This window comes from Leguminivora glycinivorella, chromosome 19, assembly GCF_023078275.1.
Source record: "Leguminivora glycinivorella isolate SPB_JAAS2020 chromosome 19, LegGlyc_1.1, whole genome shotgun sequence".
In the NCBI taxonomy this organism is placed as follows: Eukaryota; Metazoa; Arthropoda; class Insecta; order Lepidoptera; family Tortricidae; genus Leguminivora; species Leguminivora glycinivorella.
In genome coordinates, this window is record NC_062989.1 from 9,314,835 (window position 1) to 9,339,269 (window position 24,435).

The following is a 24,435-nucleotide window of genomic DNA, read 5'->3' on the forward strand; positions in this document are numbered from 1 at the left end:
TTTGAAAGAGGGTAAGTACATTAAACCGCAGAATGCAAAAAAATCTAAATATATAAAAGAAGAAACTGACTGACTGACATATCTACGCACAGCCGAAACCGTCTTTATAATGTGTGGAAAAGCACTAAGAAAGGATTTTTCAAAATACCTCCTAAAGGGGTGACATGGTGGTCCAAAGTTTGTATGGAAAAACAAGATTAGATTAGTATGCGGCGAAGCCCCGGAAAAAAGCTAGTAAAAATATATAGGACGATCCGCCGTGTTCCATGAATCAATCGAAAGTCCTCGAACAATTTTTTGAACGCCAATTATAAAACTGAGACACCCGATCCATATCGTATGTAAGGAATGACGGAAATGCTCTGGTAATTCCGAAAGGAGAATCTTGATATGATGGAAGTAATGGTGATTTTTATGCGACTTTCGAAATTAGACGACTACCGGAATTACCCGAATGCACCTTAATGTATTTAAAACTCAACGATAACTCAACGTATGAACATCGTGTCGTAACATTCGTAACATTATCTTAAAGTCATGATCAATAGAATTTGTGAACAATGTAAACAAACCTTGTAGTCAAAATGTCTTTAATTTCCATTCTAACTCAGATACTGGCTAAATCCATGTGTTATTTATTTAATCAATTCATATCACATTATGATCCTCCACCTTTAAAATAATAAAATTGTGCTAGAATATTGATATTTTATAGAATGGTTTGTTCACATTGTTGACAATTTCTATTGAAGGCGATTTTAAAGTTTAAAGTCCGAATATCTTATTTTATCTCATCATCGTCATCGTCATCAATAGTACCATAGAAAGAAGAAAAAAAATCCTCAAAATACTTAATAAATGTCAACAAAATCTATCCTAAAATACCTACTCCTTAAGCCTTTTAAGGATAAATGAAAACATTACTCAACCAAAGGTCAGGTCAGGTCGCTCAGTGCTCAGCGCATAGATCCACTTGGTTTTGTATTTAGTTGGCAAAAAAATTTAATGTTGTATTACTTGTACAATTTCTTTTTACGTTTTTGAAATACCTAGAAGTACAGATTATAGAGAAGAAAATAAGGAATATACGTTTGTATGAAACAACAATTCAGGCGGATTCTCCATTTTCCTTTTAACAGCTCGAATTCTAAAATTAGAACAAATCTTTAAACCCTTGACGCTCATTTCAGCACAAATCTTCAACTATCGAATTTTTAAATGATCAAGGCTGATTTTTAACAAGGACTGGTTTCAAATAAATACTTCTAAGTACGTCCTTTACTAGTCAGTCGTCGATTGGTAGTTGAACGAAATAGGTACATTCTGAAATTGTTCAGAACCATCATGAGTGTAAAAGTAATTGAGGAATTACCGGTACTAGGTTTTTTCAAAGTGAAGCCTGATCAGTTGTATGAAGTTCGGAAGTTGTTCAATTTGGAGAAAACTGAAAGGATTCAGGAATCTGTTCAGTTGTTGAAGGATTGGTTGCAAAAGCAGGATTATTTGAACAAGAAAGATTATCGTAAGTAGCTATTATTTCCTAATTACAGTAATTGGGCCATTTTTTCAAAAATGTCCACCCCACTTATATTGTATTTGGAAATTTTTATGTGGTTTCCACTCAGAATCGCGAACTCTTTCAATCTTAATAGGGGAAAAAAGTGTCACGAGGTTTTTTCCCACTCCATTACCATTTTTTCATACCTTTTGTATGGCGGTAACGGAATGGAAGGTTTGAAAAATGTATGGAAATCTTGGGACCTTTTTTTTCTCCTATCAGGATCGAAAGAGCTCGCGATTCTGAGTATGAATCGCGTAAAAAATACCCACGTTACAAAAAAGTGGGGTGGACAACTTTGAAAAAAATGGCCCAATTATAGTAATAGGGTATTTCTTATCTATTAGAAGTGGTAGCCGAGTGGAAATAATGCCCGACTTTCAATCCGGGTTCATATCCTGGCGTGTACCAATATTATAGAGATGACTTCCTGTCTACTATAGTGTTTTATCTATCTGTTGAATCTCCAAATAAATAAAATAAATAAAGATTCAATTACCATTCAACTTTATTGGAAACCGATAATAATTAACAACTTTAAAAGGCAACTGGAGCGAAAATGCTAAAATGGAAAGGAGCCCTTTTCGTTTTGGGAATTTTAGTTAAGTATACTCGGGTTACTGACTAGATTTCTAGAAAAAAAGTACATTAAGGGCAACAACTAAGATATTGAGAAAAAATCTTTAAAAGTCGAGATACCGCTCTCAACTGTTTCTGTTTCTCCTCCAAAACTTAATCATTCGGAACGTGAGAATCTGAATAACAATTAAATAATCTAAGTTAGACCGTTTATGTTTTTTTGGCTACTTGTCATAAATTTTGAACAGGGAGGAAATAGTTGAGAGTGTTTGTATGGAGTATTGACCGCTACTGTTGCGTCTTAAGGGTCTCGTGGCCAGATTCAAACTCAGATCAAGTGGCACATTGAGTGGCACTTTCTATACTCAAAAATTGACAAATCGTCCCATCCCGACCCGTATCGCTCATAAATGCTTTCCAAAAAAAATAATCATTTTTTTTTTGCAGCCGATGATTACTTGGAAAGGCTTTTAATTCTAAATAAAGGATCCGTGGAACGCGCCAAGTCGTGCTTCGACAAGCTATGCACGTTCAGAACTATTTGGCCCCAGTACTTTACCGCAGTTGACATCAATTCCTTTAAGGAATTTTTCAAAATATTGTAAGTTTAAAATAATTTAATTACTTCGTTAACTTTAAAGTTCTAACACTAATGCTTGGTGTCTTATACACCTTGCCTTTTAAATTTTTTTTTCAATATAAATGACATAAAATAGTTCATTCCTCTTCCTCTTAATTTCTCCCTCTATTCTTCTCTTAATGAAGCTGAATATCGTCACTACTTTTAAAAAACTTGTATCTTCGTCTGTCAATAAATTGTAGTAAGTATGTATGGAATGCATATAGACTTACTGCGTTTTAACTTTGAGGAACAGCGTGAGATACGAGATTTTTTAAAAGTAGTGACGATATTATATTAAGCAACAGGTCGTATAGCAAATGTCCAACTAGTCTCTAATTTTCTACTATTCTCTATAATATAGACCATATTATGGTAAAAGTACCTGTGCTCGACATCAACAGAGCACCAGTAGATGCCACTCAATTTTAATTAATTTTCAATAAATGTGGCAACAGATTGTCATCTACTGGGCAATAGTGTCTCGATGGTACATTTTAGTTTTTACCTTAACTAGTTTCTAAGCATTTTTTTCTCTGTAATTCTATCTAGAACTGTCAAATTGTAAAAAAAATATATATTTCAGTAACAGCATAGCACTACCGGATGTGACACCTGAGTATGCAAGAGTAAACCTATTTAAAATAAACAGCAATGTTGCTTTGAAGCCTGATTTTATCAAGGAATACATCAAATACTCCATAATAGTAAGTTTTTCTTTATTTTATTACAAAAAACCTTCATCATAAAGTTAATTTTTAACCCCCGACGCAAAAACGACGGGGTGTTATAAGTTTGACGTGTCTGTCTGTCTGTGGCATTGTAGCTCCCGAACGGATGAACCGATTCTGATTTAGTTTTTTTTTTGTTTGAAAGCTGAAATTAGTCGGGAGTGTTTTTAGGCATGTTTTATGTAATTCGGTCCACTATGTCGGGGTTTTTTTTTCCAAATTTTAATTTTAATTGTCACATTTACTGTGACCTATGTAACTCCGAATAGACGGATAAAGTCTAAGATAAAAACGTACCCCAAAGCCCTAGAGAAAAATGTACGGTGGCGTTACACCTTTGAAGAACCCTCGGCTAGATGGCGTTTTAACACATATCAAGCTAACAATATGGGCCAAATTGTCAAAACTCAGGTTCAAAAGTTTTAAGCTTGTGTCGAGAGATGGCAGTCAATGCACTGTGATTACAAATTTTACTTTGACAGTAACTCTCTATAATACTCGATCCTCTTTGCTACGACTTAAGTTTAGTTACATGTTACATGTTGACATTTTATAACTTCAATTTTTAATCTGTTTAAAGTATTTTTTGCATGCCTGTTGGTCGAATACACTGACACTTCCCTAGTTTTAATACCTATTATGTATTTACGTGTATTCTTGCAAAATAAAAAGTTTGAAGTTTGAAGATTGAAAGTTAACCTTCTTTTACTTATGCAGCAGCTGTAGTTTGCCAGTCCCGAGTTTTATAACTAAATAACGAATCATGTTTTTTTTTTTTTATTATAAATGGGCTTACTCTTGACCACAGACTAGCCAAAGGCAAAGACGTGGCCTACGATGGAGTGAGCTCGCCCAGAAGATGCCTGTTCACTCTTGATTTGAAGGTTGCCGGGTTATATGAGCTCGGAAATATATGTTTTAAAATTACTTTCAGCTATGTGAGTACATGAAAAAGTACGACTATCCAAATGGATTTGTTATCATGCTGGATTACCGAGATGTTAATCTGCTGGATCTGATCGCAATTCTAAGCCCTTCTCAACTTCAGCAGATGGTACATTTGTACATGGTAAGTATAAATAAGTACACAGTAAATTTATATAACACGAAAAAACAGTATACGCTATAATACAAAATACATTCAAGCATATTACAATAAACTTCGGGGAGTGTGCTCAAGAGCTACACGAGCTTATTCCACCGTCCCCATTCTACCATCGGACCCTTACGCCGTGTCTTGCGTGGGCGACGGTCGCGCGACCGTCGCCGTCGCGTCTCATACTTCCATATCGATAAGGTTTGATTTCGAATGCGTCGCATCGCCGTCGCGCGACCATCGCCCACGCAAGACACGGCGTTAGACGCTTCTACTTTTTAGGCTTGTATATACTTGGCGCATTCCACGAGAAAAAAACTTATTGTTACACAACACCTTTTTATGAGTTATGACAATTACGCCATTATGGGGATTAGTCATATTGATAGATATCAAAATTAGTAACATTTTAAACAATCTGCAGTTTTGTCAATAACATCTACTTTGAATTAAAACGGGACTTAATCGCGTAAAACTTACGTTTTATATTAGCAAGTGTAAACGTGAGAAAACTTCCCGTCTCATACCATCGGATGTCGTGAGTGTTGTATGTAGGCAGAGTGGCAACCCTAGCGTAAAAGTGACTGATGACAATCAAGTGCGGGTAGTTCGTAAAACTCGTACAGCTAGAAGATGTTGATACAACTCCCAGCCAGTCTACCCGTGACCACGGACGTAATGTCATGTCCGAAACGTCGGGTTAAATATAAAACGTAAGTTTTACGCGATTAAGTCCCGTTTTAATTTAATAATATGAGTGAAGATCATGTTAGTTTAAATCAATATATCTACTTTGAAAATAATAAAAATCGTCTTGACAAGTTTTTTTCCTATGCTAGACACAAAATAATAAGTTGAAGTCCGGTGATTTAACAGGTCATCTTAATTTAGCATGACTTCATCAATGAGAATAACTATCAAAGGACATTTCTCACTTTGTATGTGACTGTAGGTAAATATATTGACATTGTACCATGTGAAGTCTTTTTTTTTTTAAGTCCCAGTCTACACCTTTAAGTCCTCTAGTTTTAATTTTTAGTTACCTACTTAATCTTGTTAGATTAGGATATTTTACAGAGATTGTTTAATTTTATTATTTTTATCTCATTCCATACAAAACGTATCACATTTATACACATTTTTTTATCTGCATTCGAGGCACACGCCACCGCTTCAAGGTCATCACCCGATGGCTTGGTTTTGATGACGGTTCTGCCCTTCTACACATAGACTTAAATCAATATTTTATAGATATACAGGGTGGCCCATTCAAATCGGTCAGTATGGGAAAGTCTGAAACTATAAGACATACGAAGATTTGTTCATAGGAACCATGTCACCGATTTTGATAAAAAGAAAAACTGCATTCATACAATTAAAAAAAAGTGTACCCAGCTGGGGAATCGAACCCGGTTGTTTTGAAAAAATAAACTTACACTATTTCTATTCAGATATCGTTTGTGTAGGTCTTAAGCAGTAAATATCTCTAAGAAACATAATGTCTAAAATGAATAAAATGCATTTTTTTCACATACTTTAATTTATCATAGTAGGTGTTCAAAGTGACCACCGTCTTTTTCAATACAATATTCAACACGTCTAGGTAACGATCTTACTATTGCATTTTGTATCTTCATGTGGTGAATCTGCGTTAAAGTTGACTCTATGGCTGCTTTTAGGTCTTCAACGGTGTTATAGCTATTTTTGTACACTGTTGTAAAGATGAAATGAACTTGCTGAATATTGTAACGGTGGTCACTTTGAACACCTACTATGATAAATTAAAGTATGTGAAAAAAATGCATTTATTCATTTTAGACATTATGTTTCTTAGAGATATTTACTGCTTAAGACCTACACAAACGATATCTGAATAGAAATAGTGTAAGTTTATTTTTTCAAAACAACCGGGTTCGATTCCCCAGCTGGGTACACTTTTTTTTTTAATTGTATGAATGCAGTTTTTTTTTTTATCAAAATCGGTGACATGGTTCCTAAGAACAAATCTTCGTATGTCTTATAGTTTCAGACTTTCCCATACTGACCGATTTGAATGGGCCACCCTGTATATTATATAAGTACCTACTTTTTCTGTGTAATTTGGTCCTATCATCGGTCTGGCGCAGTCGGTAGTGACCCTGCCTGCTACGCTGCGTTCCCGGGTTCGAATCCCGGTAAGGCCATTTATTTGTGTGATGAGCACAGATATTTGTTCCTGAGTCATGGATGTTTTCTATGTATTTATATATTATATATATCGTTGTCTGAGTACCCACAACACAAGCCTTCTTGAGCTTAACGTGGGCCTCAGTCAATCTCTGTAAGAATATCCTATAATATTTATTTATTTATTATCATCACATTTAATTTTATATTTGTTATGATTTCAGGGAGGATTCGGTATGCGGATCCAGGGTGTCCATCTAATAACAAAATCAAAAGTGTCAGACGCACTAGTGTCCCTCGCGAAGCAAGTGGTTAGCAAGAAACTCGCGGACAGGCTACATGTACACAGAACCTTGGACACTCTATACGAGTTCATTCCTAAGAAGATGTTGCCCCCAGAGTATGGTGGTGATGCTGAGCCGTTTGAAGAAATGAAAGGTATGTTTAATTTTTATTATTGATATAAATTCACCCCGGAACAATTTCACCCCGCCTTTAGGCTAACTGTGGTAAAGAAACTTAGACGACTTATCATCACCATTCTTGTGTTATCCCGGCATTCGTCATGGTTTTGAGAGCCTGGGGTCCACTTTGACAACTAATCCCAAGATTTCGCATAGACACTAGTTATTAAAAGAAACTTAGATAACTGTGTGTCTGAAATCAGTAATCACAATAATAAAATAAAATTTGACCCGCTTCCATAATAGAACCGTTTTTCCCCCGAAGGGTAAAAAACGGATATTTAGGTTCCTGCCGAAGCTTGAACCACTAATGAGATTAACACCTTCATAACTCGGCCCTAATCGAGTGAATTCCTCGACTAGTAGCGCCATCTGGCGCGCCAGTCAAGTACTAGTGTCGCCCGGTTACCAGCGCTCGGCTGCTTTTTCCTCAGTACCTTTAGCCGGCAAGGCCCTTAAGGGTGGTTCAAGCTTCGGCAGGAACCTAAATATCCGTTTTTTACCCTTCGGGGGAAAAACGGTTCTATTTAGGTGTCCGTGCCTTCGCTTGAACCACTAATGAGACGTGTTTAAACCTCTGCCGGCGCTGGTTAGGGCGTACTGTGACTGATATACTTTATTTATACAGAAATGTCATAATAAGAAATAGGAAGGTATACAAAGGGATGTTTCAAAATTTAGCCACTAAGGTTTCATGAGTTGAAACTGACTCCACACAGCACAGCACAGTTATCCATTATGACTCTATGATGGTGGTGAATCACTTAATTTATGTATAACATAAAACCGACAGGAAGCCAGTAGTTAATAGATCGGTATTACAATATTTACGGAAATAAAACCTGTTATTTCAATAACATTTTTGTGAGAAAATATCTGTAGCAACCCAAACTCTGAAGAGCTTCCCCTTCATCAATGGGTGTTACATCAACGTCGGCTAAATTTGTCTCGCGTTTCCCTTACAACAGTCCCTAGTCAGAACAAGATCATATACATGTTTTTTGTCTTATAAATTCACCAAGATACTAGTCTTCTTCTGCTTAAGATAACTATATCTATATCATGTAACTATAATACACAAATAATATCATAGCACTGCCATGAGCATTATGACATTATGTTTAAATTTTTATTTTTCATGTAAATTGATTACTGTACCATAAGTAATGCGCCTATATGTATCTCCGAATATGCACATATTATTGTTAGTATACTGAGTAATGAGCAATATTGACATAGCTTAAACATTGTCTTACATAGCCCACTGCCAAATGTCAACATTTCCCATAGCATAATGTGTTATGAATTCTGTATATGAAATATACATTTGCCAAAACAATTGAAATGAACGTTTGAGTTGGAAGAAATTGCGCGCTATCATATGTTAATTTGTAATTTATACCCACATCACGATAATGTATGCGTTACTGCTGGACTGGTAGCAAAACTGCAAATAAGATGATAATACATTTTCGGCTTCTGACTGAATTGACAATACCATGGCCATGGTTAGCTAAGGATCCATATAATAAAAGGTAAGCTCCTACTCAAAGTCTTTACGAGAACGGAAACTATGCAAATTTTTCCTATTAAATTAAAATGGGTCAACTGAGCAAAAAGCTTTCTGATACAAGCGATTGAAACGAATCAATGATCTAATGAGTCACACATACTTAGGCGAAGATCAAATGAAGGCAATTATTTCTAATTGAATTGAGTTTGATACTTCCATGAATATACATGAATGTTAACGCAGGAATCCTCTCTACACTGTACGCGTCAACTTTATTTAGTCTTTTACTATGTCTAGCTAGTATGCTTTTTTCGATATTTGAAATATTTAATTTGTTTGAATAATTATGAATATGTGATGCATATATTTTTAGGCTTATCATTTTTATGACTTATGTGCTGACTAGCCGAATTAATAAAGGCAAAATTGTACGATTCGTGAGCTAGTAATTCTAAAACATTACGACTTATGGCTCTTTAGTCCATTTCGATATTCTAATAAGAATGTAAGACGACAGATAACTCTTCAAATAAGGGTTAATGATGTACGATTACCCATTTATAATAAAAATTCAGTCATCAGCTTAAGATAGTAAATAGAAAACTTTTCAGAACTTTCGTAATTTATCACCAAATTGCAAAGCAATATATTATATATTGCTCTTTTGTGCGAATAATATAAATGTCTCACGTTTTTTATAAACTGATGTATACATATAAACATACGGGTTAATATTTACTGTATTCTGGCTTATTTCCCAAAATCCATATGCAGCGGGACTTCCCACAAACAAGATGCAACTGTTATGTAGGGTAATACCTGATTCTACAATTATATCGAGATGACAATTATTTATTTATCGTATGGCATATAATTAGAATTTTTCTTAAAAGTTGTACGTGCACACGGATGTAGCATGTAGCGCCACGGACGATGACAATGGTATTTACACTTGCCTGTCATCCGAGACCAATATGTCAAAATATCGTAGCTATAAGTACTGCGTACCTTAAGCGCTGAGCTTTTATTTTTCATTTAGGTTTCAAGACCTTACTTCTGATAAATATAGTTCATCAATATCTATTTAAACGGCAATAATTTTAAGTTTTCTGTTACCACTAGAAACCCATTTTGCCTAGAATCTGCGCTCCCTTTTATGAGTGTCCTAACAAATTCTTGTATGTCAGGTATATTAGGAGTCCGAAGTCTTCTAAATTAAGTCATAAGCACAGTAATGTTATAAACATCATATTTCTAGTTCCTTACACTAAATTCAATTGGGACCGGGACTCGTCCTCTGACCTTATGAACCGTTTTTGAATAAGTTGTGGCGTCTCCTCTGTTACTGACAAATAGTCGCGCCGCAAAATTCTAATAAATGGCGCTTAGTAAGCAACTGCGGAAATGTGTATCGATCCTACAACGCGCTAATGGAGTTCCAAAAGTTAATTGTATATATACAACTTCTGTTAATCTCTCTAGGCCCCAGAAACCTATTCAGAGAACATTTGTCAAATGAAATAAACGGGAACTTTCTGTTAGTAATACCGCAGTAGCGGGCGATAATTTTAGGATGCGAGCGCCTCTTTATTTGTAAGAGGAAACTGTGTTCTAAAATCGAAAGAGATTCATCCTTCATTCCGTTTAATTTATTATTTCAGAAACAGGCCTCCACATTCAGTGACTACCTTTCAACAAGTTATCCATAAGAGTGCCTTAGCAAATTGTGAAAATCGGCTTCTCTCGGAAAATGTATTGCCCTATTGGTTTTAATGAGCTTAAAGTGTTTTCGATATATCATACTCATACAACAAATAAGCACTTTGAATACAATTTACCTACACGGTTTATTGCTTTGTTTTGTGTAGTTGTTTAAGTTTAGGACCAACTTCATTTACTTCGGTCAAGAGATGTAAGCCATAGTTCTTCGCTGTAAATAGTTTGAGAATATTGTTCGGTCGTCTCTTTAATCTAATTCGTTAGTTATTTATAGAAACATAGGATTCGTAACATTACGCCATCGAACTGGGCAACCGATAAATCCTTTTACGACGAGAGTCCGTCCTGAGTAACAATGCAACAAGGCATACTAAAATGCTATTGTACTAAATAACATATCCTTTAAGTCATTTTGCCAAACTATCCACAAAATATCGTATATATTTGGGAGTCAGATTTCCGGTACGAGTTTGTTGTCTTTGTAATTAACCTCTTCAAGGATTGTCTGTAACCTTGGTCTAGCTAACATTAGTAATAATGCATGATTGAGTATTCTAACCGTTGGTCGATTAACGGCAGTTTGAGGTCAATTTGTAGTACATATATGTATATATCGTACTTAGAAAACTTTCCGAGCTGTAGCTTTTTATTTCTAAATTAATTGGTTCAGAAGTCTCTACTGGGTCGATTGTTACAGAAGTAATACTTTTGTCAGTTCGGTATACTGAACAACATATACTGGGACATTATCCGCCATTAGTCCGACTGGATGTTTCAGCCGGACAGCTATAAGTTTGCTGAAATACAGACGAATATCCAGGTTTCACAGAGTAATGAGCCTAGTACAAGAATTTTCCTTTGCGGTAAGTTATTTTGTAGCTAATAGTCAACATTTGCTAAGTACCTGAGTGGTTCTTCTGCATTTCTAAAGTCCGTATCAAGACCCAAGACCATGCGTCAATTATTGACGCCCGTGAGTTGATGAGACTAGAGCTCTAATCATTTATTTAAAAGAATTTGCACTCTAGGAATAGCGTAAAACAGTGGCATAAATTAATGGATTTTCTTTTTTTTTTTCATTGGTATCTTCACCGCCCCCTCTCCCTTTCTGATTGGGCAAGAAGGGCTTTGTAATATAAAGTGGTTTTTCAGTCTGTTTAGCATCACTATTATGTATATTTCTTAATTTGCTTAGTATCTGGCAACAAAGTGCTAGTTAATTGCTACCGAAGCTCCACCCACACGTTTTTAGATGTGGATGTGGATTTTCACAACGTCAAACCTGCTAATAAACCTCTATCATGACGAGCATTCTAAAAGTTGACATGACAAATTACGTTGGCAATAACGGCGTTGCTTTACAGTAATTGGATCACAGATTCGTCATCATTATGGCCGTTCAGATATTCACGAGTGAGATAAATTTGGACATTCCTCACAATCATTCATCTGTTGGTCAGGTGACCACGCTGATTATGTATTAGCTAATTAGGCAATTGAGACGACGCCGTTGTCGTTCACTTTACCTGTCTAAAACGACCCCACTTATGGGAACCCATCACGTGATGATTTTTGTCTAATAAGACAATGACTAAACTGTGTAATTGTGTATGTCTCAGGTTAACACGTACGCTGTGGTTCTGATTCAAAAGACCTTCTACGAAGTACATATGGTTAGAAATACCTTATACAAAGTATGTTTAGCTAAGAGTTGTGCTAATTACCGCAAAGTAGATGTTAAAGCGACATAATCTCATTGAGATTCGAGTACAAATACAACATTTTGCCTCGTGATCATAACGCTCGTCTCATGACACGAAAGGTGAATTAGTGCATAGCATGTAATAACCCAATGGGTTCTCACAGGATGTCGTAAATCATCGCATAGGGCAACGAAATCCAAATTCCAAGTCGCTGCAAAGTTTAATCTTTTACGGGGCGACGCTTGTCAATTTCTATGACAGTGTACTTTTTCGCACAGCACAACTTTACTCATGTTGTCTCTAATGACGAATCATGTCTGCACAATGAATGATCTCCTTTGTCATATCACGAGGCGATGCCCTATCGGATCGTGGGCCCTATCTTTTCATAGGCCAGGTTATCTAATGGGACCTCATCTGTCGTTTCAAAACATCTCTTGTGTCCTGTCACCTCACGAGGCGAAGCTATGACTTTTCAAGGGACGAACCTATGTCGTCTCACGGGACGTCGCTCTGTCTCGTCTTACGTGAGCGTGGCATTTGTCCCTTATATTCTTTATGACGGTGCATAGGATTACACTGCGTCCCATCGCTGTCAATTTTCTTCATCGTCTCCATGCCACCCCACAGGAACACACCCTGTCGTCTCGCGGGACAATGCAATGTCGTCTCATTGGACGACGCCTGTCGTGTCACAGCACGACGCCATGTCGTCTAACGGGACGACACCTGTCGTCTCACGGGACGATGCTTGTTGTCTCACGGGACTACGCCATGTCATCTCACTGGACGACGTCATGTCGTCTCACGGGACGACGTCTTTCGTCTCACGGGGCGACGTCTGTTGTCTCACGGGACGACATCTGTCGTCTCACAGGACGACGTCTGTCGTCTCACATGACAACGTCTATCGTCTTACGGGACGACATCTTTCGTCTCACGGGACGACGTCTGTCGTCTCACAGGACGACGTCTGTCGTCTCATGGGCCGACGTCTGTCGTTTCACGGGACGACGTCCGTCGTCTCACGGGACGACGTCTGTCGTCTCACGGGACGACGCCATGTCAGTCTCACGTGAGTGAGGCATATGTATCCGCGTATTTATGACGGTGCCTACAGGAGGTCACTGCGTCTCGTCGCTGGGCCAAAGGCACCGAGCGGAATATCACGAAGTTAGAAGTAATCATAATCTTTTCGATGTTTTAAATTTCTCGAACTTTTTAAGACTTGCTTTTGTAAACGTGTTGCTCGGCCGAGTTACAATAAAGAGTTATTAAATTAAAACGGGACTTAATCGCGTAAAACTTACGTTTTATATTTAACCCGACGTTTCGGACATGACATTACGTCCGTGGTCACGGGTAGACTGGCTGGGAGTTGTATCAACATCTTCTAGCTGTACGAGTTTTTCGAACTACCCGCACTTGATTGTCATCAGTCACTTTTACGCTAGGGTTGCCACTCTGCCTACATACAACACTCACGACATCCGATGGTATGAGACGGGAAGTTTTCTCACGTTTACACTTGCTAATCACTGGATTCCACGAAGATGAAATCCCTTGCCCTTCATTTTGATTGAAATTACGATGTTTTCTGATTTCAATCGCTTCACGTACTTTCCTGCTATAGTAAAGACGTTCAGTTGAAAGGACTTTGGGATTATGCAGTTCAATCCAGTGGTTCGGTCCTGACTCTAGCAAATGCTCGGCAACCGCAGACTTATTTATTTGTCGTTTTTTGACCGCCGCGATATGTTCTTTGACCCTTTCCGCTATGGTGCGTTTGGTTTCTCCAATATAAGAACTACCACAGCTACAGTCAATCTTATAAACGCCTGGCGTCTGATATGGAATAACATCCTTTGCTGACCTTAGTTGCCCCGCCACCTTCGACAACGGCATGTACACAGTCTGTAAAACGTAAGTTTTACGCGATTAAGTCCCGTTTTAATTTAATAATATGAGTGAAGATCGTGTTAGTTTAAATCAATATATATATAATAAAGAGTTGTCAAAATTATCTCGATGAATATTTATTGGCTTTGAAAACATCAGTGACAACAGTGTGTATCAAACATACAATGTTTGCTTCTTTATAAAATGTGTGCAAAAAATTAAGATGGAAATAGTGGGTGTTCTCATTCGCCCACGAATTCGAATTTTCTTATTTTTACCCAAATAGTTTCTGACTTAAAGCATTTTTCAATATTTTTTTTATTCCTTGATTTTCTGCGAAAAAACCCATTTGAAATGACGTCTATGACCCTCATAGGTTGTTAGTTAAAGGTCAGACTAGTATCGTCAGCAAGCCATTTTCTGTTTTCGTAACAAAGGATGTATTTTTCTAATAACTACTGTATTTAACCTATTTAACCTGTCATGAGAAAAAAATACCGGTACATGTTTATTTATTTTATTTTTGCTATTATTTTTACATAGGCAAATATTAAATGTATTAAATATAAGAAAGGACAAAGTTCAGCTTCCTGTAATAACGTTTTTTAATTATTTATAATTAAAAAACGTTATTTTAATTTTGCTTAGTGCTTAGTTTTAGTTTCTATCATCTCATCTACATTACCTACATACCGCAAAATGGGGCGAGTTGGGTCGAAGTCGAAGTTCAAGCCTCGATAAAAATTTATCTTTATAATTATGCTGCACATGATTCATATACACAAAAAGTGTTCCGGCAACTTAAATTTTCGTTTTTTTTTTAAATTATCTGTCGTTACAATTACACCTCACCCCGTGGTTAGGTCACTTTGTGGTGAGGTGGAATCCGAACAAAGTGAGATTTGACAATGGCTAGGATTGACTCCATATTAAAATAATTTACCTATGTTGATTTGCCAAGAGAAAAAGTTTATATAGTAACAAAATGACAAATCTAGCCTAAAAGTCCCTTCTCACCCCCTACCATTTCTCTTCTCCCCATTCATAACCCAACTTCCCCCACGAAACCTACTCACCCCATATTATGGTAGGTACTTACATACATTAGTTTCTATTATGTTTCTACATTTTGCACTTGTAAATAAATTATTCAAGAATACATGTTCACACCTTATTCATCGATCGTGTACCTATAGTTTTCAATATAATTGTGATTTATAATATCCCCGTCACAAAAATTGACTAGGTTTTTGTTCCGATTTTATAATATCATAGAAATATTTTATTTTCCAGAAAAGTTCTTCAAGGAGCTTGGTTCCAAAGAACATATTCAATACATGAAAGAGACTCAAAAAGCGACCGTAGATCTGTCCAAGAAGCCAAAAGATGGCGCCATTGATGAATACATGGGGTTATCAGGGTCCTTTAGGACTTTGAGCGTAGATTAGGAGCGGAGACTGAGTGTGTGCTTCACGGGTGGCGACCAGGGTGGCGTGTCAGACATGTAAAAATATGCGAGGGATATTATTTAATGCATGCTGCTCAAAATCAAATTCTCGTACGTTCGATGGAGACGTTGGCCGCTGCCAGTAATACAGTAATAATTCACTGGAAGTGTGAGTTAGCATTGATAGTAGCGGTAGTAATCTACCAAATTTATCTGCCATTCTAGATATTTTTTTCAAATACAGATTTGTAAATCTTTATAGTCTGCAAAGGTATTTTACAGTTAAAAAAGGTTAAAATTAAAGATCGATATTCCGTGAAGTGAGATCGTTCGATAATTACTTCGAGATTTGTTTCTTTACGTGATTTGAGAATGAAGTTTAACTTATTGTTTCTGCTACTTTTGATACTGACTGCACTAACCATTATTTATTAAAAGTGGGGAGATGTAACTTAGAAAGTAAAACATGAAAATGAAAATAATGAAAATTAGTAAACTGTGGGAGACCATGGAGACTCAAAGAGATTACTATAACGATCTGCGGCAGAGGGCAGCATCAGCACAAACTTTACATCATCTCTAATTAAAATAACCTTATTTATTATGTCTTAATATTTTCTACAATGTTGCCTACATTTATCAAAAATAAATATGTCATAAGTAAATGCAACACGGAAAAGTATTTTCTACTTGTGCTAGTGGAGCCCACTACACAGTTTTGTGTATTGTATTCTCTATTATGGATTTGAAATTGGAAGGTGTAAAATTGTATATGATTGTATTTATTTGTTTTACTTTGCTTACGAATTTTGCCTGTATTTATTATAGTAACATTAATAAATGTTACAATTCAGAAATAAAAAGAGTATTTTTAATATAAAATAATTATATTTAATCAACGATACTTTAACGGAATTCATGGTACGATTTTTTTAAATCAAAACATATTTATGATGGTGATACAATACGCCTTCAAATCAAGGGTGAACTGGCATCTTCTGGGCGAGGTCACTCCATCGTAGGCCACGTCTTTGTCTTTGGCTAGTCTATGGTCAAGAATAAGCCCATTCATAATAATAATAAAAAAACCGGCCAAGTGCGAGTCGGACTCGCCCACCGAGGGTCCCGTACAAACTTTCTTTCAAACTACCTAGTTAAAATAATCTCATGTTTTCATATAACTCTAATGACTTGACTAGAAGACAAAAGTATAGGTACTAAATGAGCATTATTGTGTATAGCGCCATCTCTCGGTGAATTCGCTAACTAATTTGCGCGACCAGCACGGGAAGCATGGTCGCGCGATAGACGATAAAATATCAGGCCGTCCCTATCGCACTATTAGTAAGTGCGATAGGGACGGCCAGATGTTTTATCATTTATCGCGCGACCATGCTTCCCGTGCTGTATACTATGTTGGTTTTTCAGGGATAATTCTTTATAATGTTAACCGATTTAAACAGTTTTTACTTTATTGAAAAGAAGATGGTTTACGTAACATTTCGTATTAATTTGAAGTACGATATACATTCGCAAGGGTGGGTAAATTGAAAGTAAAAATATGAAAAGTTTTTTGTGAATCAAAAAAAAGTTTCCAAGATACAAACACGATTATATTTTTCCTGTAATATTTAGCATAAAACCAATGTTTCCTGAAATTTTCATAATTTTTAGTTGGTAAACTTTGGAGATAAGGGGGGAACGGTATTTTTTTTACATTTTCCTTCAAAATTCTTTTTTTTTCCACAACAAAAAAATTATAAAAATAGTTTATTTACGTTCAATTTGCGCTCTTTCTAACGATATCCCACTTGACCTAGTAACTTGAAATTTACAGTTTGCCCCCCATCCATTTTGGCCATTTTCTACAATTAAAATTCATAAATTAAAAAAAATTATACTTTCTATTTGTAGAGGTTTACAATGTTCATAACTATTCCAAATTTCAAGTTGATAGCATTAGTAGTTCTCGAGATATTTAGGAATGTGACAGACGGACAGACAGACGGACAGAGTCGCACCATAAGGGTTCCTGTTTGTACCTTTTTGGTACGGAACCCTAAAAAGGTGGTCCAAACCCAGAGGTCCAAAAAGTATTTTTAGATTCCTCACCACCTATAATATACCTCACACCAATATACCTCATATATGTTAGCCGATTTTATGTTGTTTTCGAGTTACGAATTCTTTAAACTTGTTAAAGTTGTTTCCTTTTGAGAATTTTGGGGTAAAGAATTTTAATTCTTAAAAAATAATTATTCGTTGGTTTGCAGCATAAAAGAGTATTTTTGTTTTATTGCCTATTATAGCGATACCAAAGAGGATCGAGTATTATAGAGAGTTAGTGTCATAAGTAAAATGTGTAATCACAGTGCATAGACTGCCATCTCTTGACACAGACTTGAAACTTTTGATACTCAGTTTTGACAATTTGGCCCATATGCTTAGCTTGATATGTGTTAAAATGTAAAATATTAATATTAGCGCCATCTTGCCGAGCGTCCCCCAAAGGTGTAACGCCATCTAGGCCACCGTACCTTTTTCTGTATGGTCCCGAGGTACGTTTTTTTCTTAGACTTTATCTGTCTATACGGAGGCGGAGTTACATTTATTTATTTATTTAAACTTTATTGCACAAATTTACAAAAAAAGAATACAAATGGCGGACTTAACGCCTTGAGGCATTCTCTACCAGTCAACCATCGAGCTAAACAGAAACAGTTAGTTTGGTGCACGATTTATGTTTTTGGCGATACGTATATTCACCATCTAGTCCAAGACCTAGTTTTGCTGTACAGGGTGGCTAGCCGAATGGCACAATCGCTCACGAAACGCTCACGAAACGAAGCGCTAGTAGATATCTATCTCTATCGCGCTTGCGTATTGGCGCGACAGAGCCAGTGGCGTATCGCTTTCGTTTGGCGTCGGAGAAATGCCATTCGGCTACGGGGCCCTGTAATGCTAAAGTAATAAAATGTACAGTCACGGACTTTAATTGTTGATCCACTTCTAGCTCATTTTATACTGGAACGTCATAGCGTAACTATGCTTAACTATGAGATGTCCAGTATAAAATGAGCTAGAAGTGGATCAACAATTAAAGTCCGTGACCGTATGTGAACGACATTAGATTTCTCGAAGTCATTAAATATCATAATAAAGGTGGTGGGTACTTGAACTTAACCTATGACCTTTACATTTCACATTGTCATTTAGTTATTAGTTTTAATTGACTAGGGGAATGAGTTTGCACTTCAATATACCAACGTCACAATACATAACAAAATAATAATAGTATTATACCTAACTATGACATCATCATAAAACATTTTTTTCCACTTTTTATTTTACCACTTTGTCGACGTGATCGATATACATATTGGTACCAAATTTCAGGTTTCTAGTGCTAACGGTCACTGAGATTATCCGCGGACTGACGGACGGACGGAGAGACAGACATGGCGAAACTATAAGGGTTCCTAGTTGTCTACGGAACCCTAAAAAGCTGGCCATTATTCGATATAAATAAGTAAAAAAAAGTAAAAAAAGTAAAGTATTAAGTAGTATATATCGTTGTCTGAGTACCCACAACACAAGCCTGCTTGAGCTTACCGTGGGCCTCAGTCAATTTGTGTAAGAATGTCCTATAATATTTATTTATTTATTATTTTATTTAAAAATAAAAATAAACTACAATAGTATACTTCGATTGTCACAATAGAATCAGCTATGGAACAAATCAAATTATTTTATTAAATATTTTTATCTCCACCAGCCACCACCCACCACCAGCTCGGCCACCAGTGGGCCTTGTCGTTTTTTCTTTCGTGTATGATATCTATTTCAGTTTACAATAGAATCACTTATAGAAATGTTTATAAATAATTTTGGCTAGCTTTTTTATTGAAATAGTGACGCTATTTGACGCGTGATTGTCGCTAGATGTCACTTAACTATACAAATAACTCGCATTTACTATGTATGGAGTTACAATTACAACTCTTCCCTTACTTATTCACCTATGGTATAGTCAACCAATTGGAACCCTAGGCCACTCTATAACCATGTCAAAATGACAAACAGTAAGAGATTTCTTACAATCGGATTTATAACGTCACTATGACATAGTTGTACAGTGGCCTAGGGTTCCAATTGGTTGACGTACATCGTAGTCTTAAATTGAATGTTCTGAATTTAAAATTGCATGAAAGTTTTCTCATGACACGAAAAACCCTAGTATTATAATGAAATTCTGAGATTGTTCTGCAACTTGTACTCCGATCGCAATGTCTATAATATTCAAAATCATACTAATAATGCAAAAATTCTAAAGACTTTTAACTGCCCTAAACCATGAATGCGTAATGTTAATGACCCTAAGAAAAAAAGAGATAAACAAAGGTACTTCCATCGTCCATTTTCACACCCGCCCCAAACAATAAATTCCCTTTTTATCCCTTCATTACGTCCAAAACAGCAATTAGCATAAAAACCGTTTATTCTTTATTATGCAAACGGCCTAAAACACCTGACTTCTTTGTATTGGCGGGGAAATTTTCCGCTTAAAATTGTAAAAAGTTTCATTTGCCAAATAAAAACAAGGGTTTTATATAAAGTTACAGCTTGATTCTTAATTTGAAACAATGAACATTTGCGTTAATTTTCTTGTAAGAAAGTGTAAAGGGTGGATAATAACAGTTATAATGAGGATAAAAGCGGTGTTTTTTTTTTTATTTTGTACGAAGTTGGCAGTAAAATATAAGCATCTCAGTATGCTTGACCAGTAATAACTCTTCTAACAATCGTACGCCGCGCGCCGCACACAAGCACGTCGTGTACGGTCAACCAATTTGAATCCTAGGCCACTCTAGAACCCTGTCTTATTTAAACCATGTTCTATTTGCCATAAGAAGTCACATTGACGTTTACTGTGCAAAGTTTCTACAGTGGCCTAGGATTCAAATTGGTTGACTGTACATACGCAACGCAACACATGCAAGCGGATTTGGATAAACGTGGATAAGAATGCATAATGATATTTTTGTGTTTTCTGACTGATAGTTAATAGTATTAAATAACAAAATCTTTGGACGATGTCGAGTAACATTTATAGTAAATACTATAAATACTAGCCGGTACCTTTCGCGTCGCCGCTGCCGTAGAGTAACTACTGAGTCGTCCTTATACTGTGCCCGACTTCACAGTATTTCAGTCGGTCAGCGTATCTTAGGTGCTAACTTTAAGCTAAACCTACCAGCTTATTTACCACGAAGCTCACGTCTGGGCAGTAAATAGGGTGTTTCCCGGCTAGTCGGCACGTTTGATAGTTTTCCAGGAACGTGGAACTGCCGAAGTTGCGCTATGAAGATCGTAATTTTGTAGGCGAGGTGTATGGCAATATGGTAGGGCCGATTAGCGAGGTTGGTGGTTGGTGTTGTTTTCACTTTCGAGTAGGTATTATTTTCTAAACCTTGAGGTGCTCACTCGTATAGTACATGTCGGCGATGTCGAGTAATATTTATAGTAATTTTCTTCAACCACGTGCTTTCGAATGTAGTAGGTACCTTTCGGGTCGCCGCTGCCAGAGAGTAACTTCGTCGTCCTTATACCACACCTCGGACACTGGCATTTAAATACAGTATGTAAACTAACGAAAACCATTTACTGTAACCCGTAAATGTCCAGGTGATACTGAGAAACTTTTACTATGGGATCAACCCCGAAATCACGAAAATATCTTCTGACAGTTTCATAGGTAGTTTTATTTTATAGTAAGTATTTCCTATGGGAGAGTAAATTTTTATTTCGCGTTTTGGGTGTTGGTCCCATAGTAAAAGTTTCTCAGTATCACCTGGACATTTACGGGTTACACTAAATGGTTTTCGTTAGTTTACATACTGTATATGAAAGAGGCGCGTTCCTTAGCACACAGTCTAAGCTCGTGTAGGTGAACGCGTACTATGCTTGTATGAGTGACATATGACAGGTCGACTGTTCACGTTTTTGACAGACGGTAACTGTGAGGTAACCGAGAGGGGGTGGGTGGCACTTTCAGCGGGGAGCGGGAGTGGCCATACTGAGATAATACTCTTTATTATACTGTGCTTATACTGTGCTGTAGGTCTAGAGCATTAGCACCTTAAGCAATAGCATGCATTTGTTTTTGTGTGCGTACGTGATGACACGACTCGCTGCTGATCGTTCGTATGTACCTACACAGACATGGAAATGATGCGCGTGTACTGCGCAATGGACCAATAGGAGCGTCCATATACAAGTGTGTGTGAGTTCAAAAACTTGATCTCCCTTCCTACCTACTTTTCCTTCTTATATCTGTGCTGTAGGTACCGCAGTAGGTATGTAACATTTCAGAATCAGACAAGACATACATATTTACATGTAAGTATTATTTATTAATTCATTCATTTATTCAATATGGCAGCCTCGTGGGCCTTTGCCAATGACAAGTGTATTACATAGATATAAAAAACACCGATGTGTGCATGTAAGTGATTAGGCCTTCACGTTGCATTGGATGGTAGCTGGAGCAGCAGTACAAAGCATGATGGCGGCCGGGACCACGAACTGCCGAGTAATGTCCGTAGAATTGGATATTCGCATCTCCAAACGAATTCTTCATCAACTGCACCCTTTGCGTATTTAATTTTTTTTTTTTTTTATGGGATAGGAGGCAAACGAGCAGACAGGTCGCCTGATGGTAAGCGATCACCGCCGCCCATGGACACCCGAAACACCAAATGTGTTAATGCATAATATCCTATCAAACTTATACATTAAACAGCAGAATTGAAAAATAAAAAATACATATCGATCCGCCATGTTCCACGGATCAATCGAAAGTCCGTAAGTATAATAAGCTCACGCCCATGATCATTGTCACTTTTGACAACTAAATGATTGAACGCACGTTGAACGAAAATGAAATTTTGATATTGTATTGACAGGTTGTCAGTCCATCGCCATGGGAGGAAAAAGGATGGTGAAATTCTTTACCAATCACTACACATTACCAAAAAACTCACGGAGAAAAAGGGGCACCACAAAAAAATTGTCTTGAATTCTCGATTAAGATAAATAACAATTATTATTTTAACTATAAAACTCCCGTGAGACTCATACATATTTAAAAATATTTTAAGCGGGTTACTCACGTATTAAGTCGATATAGCGTTCGACATGTTTCGGCTCAATTTCGAGAGCCTTTCTCAAGAGTAGCGACACCCCGCCTTTACATGTCGAGAGCGCGACGCATACTGCGGGCGCTTGCTCGGTGCGCGCGGCTGCTGAGGACAGGCGCAGGGGGGGGTCGGCGGCGCGGGCGACGTCACCGTGGCGAGATCGGAGCTACCCACTATGTTACTTTTGTCAAAAGCCGGATTGCACACAACACTTATTACGTCACTTGTTAAGGGTGCGTTTACACTGGGGACCGACGTAGTGCCTAGAACCGTTTTCCAACTCGGTGGCACCGACCAACCACTGTCACGATTGAAATTAGGATGACGACTAATTTCTATAGCTTCCCGTATTTTCCGCTGAACGAAGAACTTTTCTCGCGCCAGTACGGTTACCCTATCAAATCTTACATAGTGCGTCGTGTCCGAATCCAATACGTGTTCTGTCGAAACATGTCGAACGCTATATCGACTTAATACGTGAGTAACCCGCTTAAAATATTTTTAAATATTAACAATTATTATGTATAAATATACACAAATAAAGTTTTCTTGAGTATTTAAACGTCTGATAATATATTTAATTAGCACAGATGAATATGTTTGTTGTCCTTGTCACCTGCGGGCAAAGATCACGTCAACAATCATCAACCTTACCCTCTACTATGAGTGTTCGACATTTATACATATAAGGTAAGGTTGAGCAAGATGGAAGGGTTTTTCTTATAGGTTAAGATTTAAGATAGAAACTCGTCCGTAGGGCTTCAGTATACGGTGCATATTTTAGCCCTCAGGGAAAAACCTTCAATTTTCGCCCAGGAGAACGTGAATAGCGCGCCTGAACAAGACTTACTGAAATAAAAAAAAATTTGTTATGTCTAATCGTCAGTGATCGGAACTATGGGAGCAAAACTTTAACGAAACTTGCTAAGTGGACATTATAGAGTGCATACATCCCTGAAAATATGAATATCCTTGAAGTAAAGTATTGTAAATCTTGGATTCAAGTATAGAATCAAAAACACTGATCTGAAAATAATAATCTTGGTACTTTTTTTAATTTACGTCAGGTCTAAGGTTTTGTTAAAGTTTTGTTGCCGTAATTCCAATCACTGCTAATCGTCGAAGACTTGTGAGTTCACTCCACGTTTATTTTACCACGGTAGAGGCTGTTTTCACGTGTGTGACCATAGATTAAATATAAGAAGATCATACTATCCCATACATTAAAATGCGACCGCCTACACTGAGAGAAAATACAACCAGTTTTCATGTTCGTTCAACAAGTTTTTTAGTTAAAATAGCGCCTACGTGCTCTTTAGTTGAAACAACAAGCTACTTGTCATTTGAATCGGCAATATATTTGAATCAACAAGTCGATTTTATAAAAACAACCTGACACATATTGTTTTAAACATACGTTTGGCTGATTCAAACGGATAAACCGCAACAAGTCGAACTTGTTAAATTCACAATGCAAATTTCTCTCAGTGTAACAACGCGCTTACACTACACCACACATAGATTGCGCCACAAAAATTGTCTTGTAGCTTTCGATTATACTTGTAGATGGCGTTAAGTGTCACTTTTGACATAGATTTATGGCCCGAAAGTGACACTTAACGCCAATTTACAAATAATCGATGGCAACAAGGCATTTCGTGTGGCGCCATCTATGTGTGGTGTTGTATGCGCGTTCTTAGGCGGTAGCATTTTAATGTATGGGATGGCATGATCTTCTTATA

The 24,435-nt window shown here is 37.0% G+C and overlaps 1 protein-coding gene across 1 annotated transcript; it reads left to right on the forward strand.

Moving 5' to 3' along the window:
• Nucleotides 1–1,280: 1,280 nt before the first annotated feature.
• On the forward strand, nt 1,281–16,357 carry LOC125236726 (alpha-tocopherol transfer protein-like). The gene is made up of 6 exons (XM_048143645.1): nt 1,281–1,522; nt 2,585–2,738; nt 3,343–3,463; nt 4,422–4,556; nt 6,974–7,187; nt 15,341–16,357. The coding sequence occupies exons 1-6, from the start codon at nt 1,345–1,347 to the stop codon at nt 15,493–15,495; spliced, it is 957 nt and encodes a 318-aa protein (XP_047999602.1). The 5' UTR covers nt 1,281–1,344; the 3' UTR covers nt 15,496–16,357.
• The last annotated feature ends 8,078 nt before the right edge of the window (nt 16,358–24,435 follow it).

Excerpts from the sequence above, each read along its gene's own strand:
- LOC125236726 (XM_048143645.1), top strand. The coding sequence starts at position 1,345 with ATGAGTGTAAAAGTAATTGAGGAATTACCGGTACTAGGTTTTTTCAAA. Across the intron at positions 1,523-2,584 it reads TTTGAACAAGAAAGATTATC|CCGATGATTACTTGGAAAGG; the intron begins GTAAGTAGCTAT and ends TTTTTTTTGCAG. Across the intron at positions 2,739-3,342 it reads AAGGAATTTTTCAAAATATT|TAACAGCATAGCACTACCGG; the intron begins GTAAGTTTAAAA and ends TATATATTTCAG.